Consider the following 10,858-nt stretch of genomic DNA (forward strand, 5'->3'; position numbering starts at 1 on the left):
TTACGTAGTTTGTCGCGTAGTGAGCAAATTACCGCAGTAAATAAACAGCCACCTATCAACACTTTAAAACATGCACTGATTACAGCGAGTGATTGTGACCAAGTGGAACACAACTTTGAGCGAAGGTACTGAGCGTACCAAGTGGTGCAGTAACATAGAACATAGAAACTTTTTCAATTAAAAAATTGTGTGAGCAAAATGCTCATAGCGCGCCTTCTCTAGGGTTAATTTTGTATGTATGTATATTATTATATAAAAATTTTGAAACCGAAAAAGTATTTAAAAGAACTAGTTTATTTAGAGAAAAAATCGGATCCTCTTGAGATAATTTGTAACAAACCATAGCTTTGGGTGTATTTTTTAGATATGTGCTGTACATTAACCAATGCCCACTAAATTAGTTTTTGTATGTTCTCCCAGAGTATAACGATTTTTAAATGGTGGAGAAAAAGTTAAAAAAAAAAGGTAGGCTATAGTAATTTCAGAACATAGTAATAATGTGTTCAATGACTTCCTTTGATATTAACCTAGGATTTCTAGGGCTTCCCACCGCCTGAAAACTATTGTGTCAATTACTTAGATAGTAGTTTAGAAATTAAGTTTTTACGAGGAAACGCATATACTTTCCCTACCTGCCTCCTGCCAACTTGTTGAAATTATTAACAACTTATTATTAACATACTTATTTAGTCTCCGACCTGCCGCTCTTCCGTGATCACATTTAAGCAATACTGCCATCGCTTAATTTGTATAAATCGTTTTGCAGGCATCTAGCTTTTCAGCTATAATACGTATTCCAGGTTCAAGTGCCCGAAAATTTCAGTATTATTACAATTATCAATATGTTTTTATCAGGGGTATGAGCATCTCCATAGACCTGACATTAACCCGACATAACTCAAACAGCAGGTCGTCGCTGCCATTTTCCACTATTCCCAATACCCAGTGACCTTCCACCCTCCTGCTTAAAATAAGAAACACATATAATAAATAATTATTTAATATTGTCTATTTTTATACTCTTGAAACCAGTTGCTACAGAGTCTTATAGTTTTGTTCACCTAACGGTTATACGTATCACCTAAAGTTAATCGACATAGATTTAGGGTTATATACTATACAGATATAAATGATCATGGTCCGTCAGTCCGTTCAAGCTGTAATTTAAGTAAAAACTGAGATATCTTAATGAAAATTGGTAAACAGATTCCTTATTACAAAAGAAGTTCGAGTTCGTAAATGGGCGTAATCGGCCCACTGCGACGTCCCGAAATCGAAATTAACCGAAAACATATAAAATGCCATAACTAAGCACCAAATTAAGATTTAAAACTGTAATTTGGCACAGAAGGTCACAGTAGCAAGGGACACCTATTGACAAATAATTTTCAAAATACACATCTCCTAACTCACTAAAGCTACAAAAACCAAATTCGCCCGGCACGAATATTACAAGAATTGAATCGGATGCAAACCCCGCTCACTCCCCATATAACGGTACTGTTCAAAACTACTAAAAACGCGATTAATCAATAACTAAATGATCCAGAAACGTAAATATTGCCGACGGGTTAATATGATGAAGGTCCCATATCTCAAGACCCAACTTACCGATTTCGACAAAATTTGGAATGTGACTTTCTTTTCATATTCCTATGACACTTCCCATATATGGTAATTTTAAATTCCACTTGTTTCTTTTCCTGTACACAAATCAAGAAGAAATTGATATAATGGGATTCAACGAATAATGCCTTTGGGGTACGCCGCCTTATGACAAAAAATTGTTGAAATCCAACTAAAACTGTTCAAGACCCTAGATAAAGAATATTTACATATATACCTATAGTTGACTTTTGATAGGAAATGCCGGTCAATGTGTCATATATGTATATAACTAAAGGGATAATACTTCTCTTTTAATGGTAGGTCTGCATGACTAAATCGGACCAATACTTCCCTTAGCTCCCATATACTTAATATAAAGAAGTTCCGGGTGACTTTGCGCCGCATATATCAGCCTATATGCAGTTATCCCATTGAAAATAAGAAGGTGTGTTTTATTCATAAGAGTGTATCTTTGTGCCTAAAATAGATAAATTTGAGCGAAAACTTGGCCTAGCCCCTAAGTAACTAAAATCAGGATTTCCAAACATCCGGCTGACTTTACTCTATATGATTGGTTTTACACCTTAAAGTATTTCCCTGGATTTGATTCTTGCAACTTGCAAGAGTATAAAATGTTCGGTTGCACCCGAACTTATTCCTACTTTATTTATAAATCTAACCTTTGTTAAATTTTACTTTTCCAAATTTGCTTTCGTCGACCGCATCTTACTTGGATCAACGTGATGCGTGTCTAAAATCAGATGGAAAATTTGCGGCAAAGGTACAAGTTCCTTGAATCGCGATATCACTTACGGCATCTAAACGCATCGACAGCGCTATTTCTGACGAGAGAGAGCATCTTCGACAGTTTGTGCATTCAATAAAATATTCTGTGTTAAAATTAACATTAGTTTTACGAACAACGCCGCGACTCGTCGATAGTTCTTTAAGTTCTATAAGTAGTACTACAAAATTATTTAAATATCTCATTTAAATTTAAATTAACGCACCTGATGAACCAGCACTAATTTTTTTTACAAATTTAGTTGAGAATTTAAAATTTATTAATTATATTCCTCCTCGGTTAAGCACACACTTGAGTTTTATTTGTGAAATATTATGTAAAAAGCAATGAAACGTAAAAAAAGAAACTGTACTTTTGAAGCAAAGTAGGAGTATTAATATTTCTTAGAGAGCATTGATGTTACAGAGAATGTTATACCTTCAAGCCGCAGACTTTCATTTTTGTTTCAGCTTGATTTCAATTAGATTAAGAATTAAAGTAGTAAAGTTTTTATTTTGTATGGTAATTCCATCTAAATTAGCGCTTAAATCAAGCAAAGGTCAAATAATTGTTCAATTAACTCCTGTGCAAAAAGGTTTGTACGCTGAATTCCTTTTTTATTTTATATAACAAAGTGATTTTTTACTACGCCAGCTTGATAATGAATTCACAAAAAAGTTAAGGAACAATACCATTAGCACTTTTACTGAACTGTGCTCCCATTATCAGTTAATAGTCTTTACTTCCCAGAAATTATACATACATACAGTGGGCGACAAAAGTATACGTACGACCCATATTTTTTATGTATTGCTGAATGTAAAAATAGTATGGAAAAGAAATGATGCAGTTTTGTTTTAATTACATTTTTGTTCGGAAATTATATAACAAAAAGTACAACATAACAACCTGTTCACAAAAAACTAAAAAAAAACCATTGACGCATTTTAACAAAACACATTTCAATAAGGCACTGAATCTTAAAAATCAAATCTCCCAAACATGCTCAGTAATATTTAAATCTGGGCTTTGTGGTGGTGTATTTAATTGTAGTGGGGCATAGTAAAGCTGCAATTCCTTTATAATGTGGGCCGTGTGCTTCGGATCGTTATCCTACTGGAAGAGCCTAATCCTACCAAGGTTTAGTTTTTTAACGGATGCTATTAAATTTTGTTCTAATATATTTTTACATTGAAAACGATCCATGTTCTTTTCCACAAACTAAGTGCCTTACTCCATATGCATCCACAGCGCCCCAAACTATGACATTTCCACCGCCATGCTTGACAGTAGGGATGAGGTGTTTGGGCTTCTTTGCTGTATTGGCTCTTCTCCAAATTTTGGCTCTTCCATCACTTCCAAAAATGTTGTACTTGGATTCGTTTGTGAATACAACTTCTTTCCAGAAAGCAAGACCTTTATCTTTATACTTGTGGGCGAATTCCAAAAGAAGCTTTCGGTTCTTTTCACTGATAAGGAGTTTTCTGCGTGGAGTTCTGCTGTGCAATCCATTGTCATTTAAAGCCCTTTGAACTGTTCTGGAATGTACAATTTTATTCGATCGTATTGTTAATTCCGTGGCTAACTTAGTGGCATGAATTTGTGGCTTCCTACTCTGGTTTATTTTCAACACTTTTATTTTTGATAAAGTTTTCATATATGGTTTGAACAGTTGATTTAGGTAAATTAAGCAGTTTTGATATTTCACCAAATCATTTATTCTCCTTTTTGTCTTTTACCACTAGGTTTCGCACATCTGTTGAAATTTCTTTCCGAGGACCCATTGTGACAACTATACGTTGTGTAAACTATACGCGATTGTATTGAAATGTGCTTAACATAAGGCTTATGTACGGAACACAATGCTCGCGACAGACTGCAGCAGCACGACAGTGAACTGAAAATGGCGTTGTGAATCCTACTACATGAACGTTTGTGAGAATGCAGCAACATAACAATGGCCGGCATGTACTCAGTTGTCGATTTTGCATGTACACAATTTCGTTGTGGCCATACTAATACCTTGCACTTCAATGAAATTTTAATATTTTGTTCAAAGTGTGTTATTTGTTTTAAATTAACAATTGTTTTTATAAATGATGTAACAGAGCTATTTTATGCTTTTATTTGTAAAATAACGTCAGGTTTGTTAGAGCTTTGAGTAATTTTACATTTTACATATTAGTGGCATCACCACTCTACCTCATCTCTCTATCGTCCATTCTACTGTCAACTCTACAGTCGTCCTCCTGTCGTAGGAAAATATAGGATCAAATTGAAGTTAGCGACAACGACAACTAACGGCCTGCAGTCGTGTAGTCGTGCAGCTGTCAAAATAGGTCCGTCCATAAGAACGTGTGTATCTTAATATTTGACAGATGTCGTTTGCAGTATGTCGCGAGCATTGTATTCAATACATTATTGTAAAGCATAAACACAAAATAAAAATAAACGGTACTTTCCCGTTACTTTCCAGTTTGCAATGAACATAAAGTATATAATGCATGCCGTAGACTTTTGTCAATGATTTTTTTTAGTTTTTTGTGAACAGTTTGTTATGTTTGTATTGGAGTACACTTTTTGTTTTATAATTTCCTAATAAAAATGTAATTAAAGCAAAACTACAAGATTACTTTTTCCATACTATTTTTACATTCAGCAATACATCAAAAATATGGGTCGTACGTACATTTTTGTCGCCCACTGTACGTATGATAACTACGAAAACAGCACACAACAATCAATCATGCGTCACTGTAACATCATCATAGCAGATGAACCAGAAGCAGAGACCTTGTCATAAATTTCATATTTACATATGTACATATGTACATATATGTGACTCAGCTTTGTTATTTAACCTACTGGACATTGCTTATCTCAAAAGCTCAAAAACTAGACATAATACTTAATACGTACATGTGTACATATGTATGTATGAATGTTTGTTAAAAACATTCGGATCTATAGGAGAGCAACTTATAGCAGAAACAGCTCAAAACGCTACTACCTTCCTTCCTTTTCATTCCTTAGCGAGCAAAAAGTGTTAAAAGTTGAACACGTAAGAAAAACGTAGAAATGTATTTCTGAGAAAAATAAGAATTCATATTTTTGAACTAATAATTGTGGCATAAATTTAATATACCAATTAAAGTAGTAAACTTAAAATGAGCAATGATATTTGGATTTATGCTTTTATAAGTTTATTAAATTTATTCCAGCGTTTTTTTATAACAATTTCCATGATGGCCAGATCGAACAAAATAAGAACTTCCGGCATTTTAAATAAAAAAAAACCCCCAACATTTAGTACGAATAAAAATTACTTTATAGTGGTTATTTATTATATAGAGAAACTATTTGAATCCTTTTAAAGTTGATTAGAACAACTGACTTTTGACCTTTCAATGCCCCACAAAAGGATTTAAGCTTGTTAGCTCTCAATCATTAAATGTTTTTAATAATTTTCCAGTGAAAATAATATGGTGCTTCAAATTAGAAAACATTTCATCAAATACCTTTAAATTTCACAAATTTATTTAATTTTCATTGCTTTACATTTTTTACAAGTGGTCTTCAAAGATGCAACAAATCCCTCGGCTTACATATTTTTTTTGGTAAGATTTCAATCTGGCCGCTCGTTTCCAATTGATAAACGTCAAAACCTACTGAACTCGATTAGCTGTCAAAGTTCAGTAGGTTTTGACGTTTATCAATTGGAAATTGATTAGCTGTCAAAGTTCAGTAGGTTTTGACATTTAGCAATTGCAGTCTCACTCCCAGTGAGAGAGGAGTTCAACATCTCTTTGTCTCTGGTCAACAGTACGCAAAATCATATTAGGGACGTGTGAAGCAAAGATAATGAGATCCCCAACTTCTAAACGTCAAAACTTAGCGAACTTTGACAGTTGACTGGATTTAGTAGGTTTTAACGATTTGCAATTGGAATGACTGGAACGGACAGATTGAAATTATACCAAAACAAGTAAGGAAGGGCTAAGTTCGGRTGTCACCGAACATTTTATACTCTCGCATGATAAAGTGATAATCGAGATTTCAGACGTGGTTGTGAACCCATTTCACCCATATTTGGTACCATAAGTGGGCGACGCCCCGACCATTTTCAATTTTTAAAAAAAGCCTGGATGTAGCTTCCTTCTGACATTTCTTCCGTAGAATTTAGTGTTTCTGACGTTTTTTGTTAGTCGGTTAACGCACTTTTAGTGATTTTCAACATAACCTTTGTATGGGAGGTGGGCGTGGTTATTATCCGATTTCTTCTGTTTTTAAAATTTATATGGAAATGCCTAAAAGAAATTACTCTATACAGTTTGGTTGACATGGCCGAGATATGTACAAAAAAGTTAGTAGGGGGCGGGGCCGCGCCCACTTTTCCAAAAAATTATGTCCAAATATGCCCCTCCCTAATGTGATCCGTTGTGCCAAATTTCATTTTAATATCTCTATTTATGTTTCAAGTTTCATCATGATATCTCAATTTTTACTCAAGTTACAGCTTACACGGACGGACGGACAGACGGACAGATAGACATCCGGATTTCAACTCTACTCGTCACCCTGATCACTTTGGTATATATAACCCTATATCTGACTCTTTTAGTTTTAGGACTTACAAACAACCGTTATGTGAACAAAACTATAATACTCTCTTTAGCAACTTTGTTGCGAGAGTATAAACATACATATGTGAACGGAAGAATTTATTGCCGCCGTTCAAGATCGCAAATAAAAATTTAAAATAATGAAAATCAAAGAAAATGCGACATTTAAATACATATTATGAAGCGTATTGTAATTTTATGCATAATAGAATTAGTTTTCTATTACAAATGATTAAAAACATTTATTAGTTTAGAACTAACAGGCTTAATTCACCTTATTAACTTTGAAATATCGAAAGTCAGTTGCTTTGATATACCATAAAATCATAAAAAAGGAATTAAGTAGTTTCGCCATATATTAAAAGTCCAATATATAATAATTTGCAATCGTAATTAATGTTGAGTGTTTTAATTTAAATGCCCAAAAATTATTATTTTGTCCAATCTGGCCATAATGGAAAATGTTATAAAAAACGCTAATTTTGAGGTGCTCTCACACTGGAACAAGTTAAACATCCCTTTATTCCTGGTAAACACGTTGCTATTAAGTGCCCGGCCAATTCCAATTTGATGTTCTACAATTATAAAAACTTCTTTAGCATCGTTTTGATGGCTGTATGCGATGCGAAATATACGTTCATTGCAGTTAGTATTGGCAGCTATGGAAGACAAAGTGACAGAGGTACTTTATATTAAATTGTTTAACATTCGAGTATAATGCATTTATGTTATTATTTATGCAGGAATTTTTCGACTTACTCCATTTGGTCATGCATTAATACAAAACTCTGCCTTTGCCTCCACCTGTGCCACTGACTGACGTGTCACCGGAACCTTTTCCTTACTTTTTCTTACCTTTCCGTTGGAGATGCTGTATTCCCATTACGAAGTAATTTAATGCGCCCGTTTTCCGGAGCTAATCTACCACACACGAAACGTATTTTTTTTCAATTATCGATTGTCACGCGCTCGTGGGGTCATAGAAAATTCCTTTGGTATATTGACTGCTCGGTGGAGAATTTTGAAAACAACGATTGAATGTAATTCAGAAATTGTGAAAAAATTGTGTTGGCTTACATAGCCTTACACAATTTTATAATGTTGAACGATCACAATCGCTGGTATTGTCCGGAGAACTATTTAGATCGAGTGGAAGAACATAACATTGTTCATGCTGGTGAGTGGCGCCGCGAAAATGAAAACAACTCTTTACGACCAATGCGAACTTCGGTGCGTAGAGGTCCTTCAAATGCGTTTAACTTACGGGAAAGACTTGCTAACTATTTTATAAATGAAGAATCTGTACCATTCCAGAACAATTGAGACGCTATTACAGGAGGAGCATATGCTCCTGGATGACCTTGTGAGAAATAATTAACATTTTTTTTAATTCATGAGATCATTTATTTAATTTTTTTTAAATTAAAAACAATAGCATATGTTTAGAATTATTTAAATAATATATTAATTATTTCACAACATTTAAATAAAACTAAAATAATAATTTAAAAATAACTATGTACTTCATAACTCTATTATATTATAAATGTACATACATACATATATTAAATTATTTTAAATTTTATTTAATATTATGCTTCTCTCTGCACTTCAAAGACAGCTTCCAACATTTTTTCCATTGCCCTAGCTTGTTTCTTTTCGTCCATTTTATTTAAAATGGAAGCCATCAAACTACTGAATGATTGCACAACCGGGTTTGAGAATTATTGTTGTCGGGTTTGTTGGGTTGGCTGCATTGATGACCATCTATTTTTGAATAGCTCGATGACTTCCATCATTTTTTGGTCAACGTCGCTAGTAGATGACTTCGTTCGTTGTCTAACCTTTTTGGCAGCCACCTGCGCAGAGCAGGATGGTGAGGGCAACGAGGTTGATGTGGAAGGAGTCGGGGATGGTATATCCACTACGCTTTGCGCTACTGGGAAAGGAGGCGATGACGACGGCAGCGATATTGTAATAGGGCTTAATGGCGATAAGGGCCATAACGGTGATGGCACTTCCACCTCGTGCGAATTTCCTTGTGACTGCAATTGATCTTCTTCATCAGCTGCTGATTGCAACTCACCCTGATCACCGACAGCGGTTTCACAAATATTTTGTGAGCATCTGACCCTGTAAATTTAAGTTTTTATTACAAATATGTACATATACATATTCATTTAACATACTAAAACTTACGGTCGTAAAACAATATGTGGCTTTAGAAACTCCATTGCCTCCAACAAATGCCACTGCCTTTGGAATTCCATCCCACTGCCTGAGGGGGCGTTAGCCTTTCGCACTTCAATCCCGTACCGGTCCCGAAGTGTTAGCCATCTACAGCGACACATTTCTCCTTTATAAATATAATTATTTATTATTAACAACATAAACAGTTGTAAATAACAACGCAATTTACCACTTGCGTTCATTTCTCTCCCGATTTTATTCCACAAAGCATCTTTCCTGGATTGCAGCTTGTAGTATGGACTGCTCTTATTAAATAATTCATTTTTAGTCTGAACTAAAGCTATTAATTTTTCGTCATCCATTGTTTATTTATTTGCAGACACGTGCCAATAAGATTTTGATTTGACGCAGAGAACGTATAATATAGAGAGGGTTCAACCAGAGAACTTAAAACATAGAGAAGGTGCAGGTTCGATGTCGAACATTTTATAAGATTGTGATAGGGAATTCACCTCACAACCACAGAATTCACGATGTGAAATGTTAACATTTTTAACAGTTCTCCACATACTCAAACAGAGAAAATGAAGAGAAATAATATATGATTTACGGCATATGATGCCATGGCATATAAGCCCAAGCAGAGAATATGAAAAGGCATAAATATATGTACATATGTATGTATGCATGCCCATGATCCAGAGGACTTAAAACATTGAAGTTCCATATGTTCCATTTTGTATGGAAATATGTATGTATGTAGAACTTTTTTATTTATTATTTTTTAAATTATTTTATATTAATTTGATCTCATTTGATAATAAGTAATTTTAAATAAATAAAATGTACGAATGTAGCAATTTCGCGTACCCGTCGACATTTCAATTTCTCATGCTCCAATTTTTGCTTTCAACCAAGAAATTGCTTGTATGTATGTATGTGCAATGTATGCCTTTGCGTTTTGCCGTCGGCATTTCCATATTGACATGTAATTATGTATTTCTTTGTTTCGTTTTGGCCCAATTTTGTATATTAAGACAAGTRTCAATAATTACGCCAAAATCAAATAAATATTTACATATTAAGTAAAATCTTTTTCTTACATGTTCTTTGCATATGTATATGATATGTAAATAAGTATTGAGCTTTGCATACAAATGAAAGTAGCCATTTATTTCCCCTACTTATATATTGGCCCAATTGACAAGTGTCGATAATTGCGCCAAAATCAAATATACATATTATATATTCATATGTAAATATGTTTTAAACTCTACATAAAATTGAAGTGTCAATAATTGCGCCAATTTTCATAAAGTTTGTGATTTTGTGAAGGTCGGGCGGAATTTTTTATTATTATTTATTTTTAAGCAGCGTTATAAATAAAATGCCGAAAATTCGCAATTGTCGCGTACGCGGGTGCGATAGTAACAATGGTGGGGTACTACGCTTCTTTCGTTTCCCAAATGAATGTGGGCTGGCTGAAAAGTGGAAGGAGAATCTAAAAATTTCTCCCACTGACCACGTTCCAGCCACCAACTCATTCATTTGTGAGAAACATTTTGAGAAAGAGGCAATTGGCCCAAAGAAACTTAGAAGGAATGCTGTACCGACATTGCATCTGGGTAAGTGCATTTCAGTTTTTATCTTGTGG

At 34.2% G+C, this 10,858-nt stretch overlaps 1 protein-coding gene across 1 annotated transcript; it reads right to left on the reverse strand.

Annotated features, from left to right (window-relative positions):
• Nucleotides 1-8,555: 8,555 nt before the first annotated feature.
• On the reverse strand, nt 8,556-9,627 carry LOC108977105. The gene is made up of 3 exons (XM_018946610.1): nt 9,434-9,627; nt 9,214-9,370; nt 8,556-9,147 (listed from the first exon to the last, which is right to left on the reverse strand). Exons 1-3 carry the CDS (start codon nt 9,564-9,566, stop codon nt 8,739-8,741), a joined length of 699 nt encoding a protein of 232 aa, XP_018802155.1. The 5' UTR covers nt 9,567-9,627; the 3' UTR covers nt 8,556-8,738.
• Between the last annotated feature and the right edge of the window lie 1,231 nt (nt 9,628-10,858).

The sequence above is a fragment of the Bactrocera latifrons genome, unplaced genomic scaffold (genome assembly GCF_001853355.1).
Source record: "Bactrocera latifrons isolate USDA-ARS-PBARC rearing strain unplaced genomic scaffold, ASM185335v1 scaffold_84, whole genome shotgun sequence".
NCBI lineage: Eukaryota > Metazoa > Arthropoda > Insecta > Diptera > Tephritidae > Bactrocera > Bactrocera latifrons.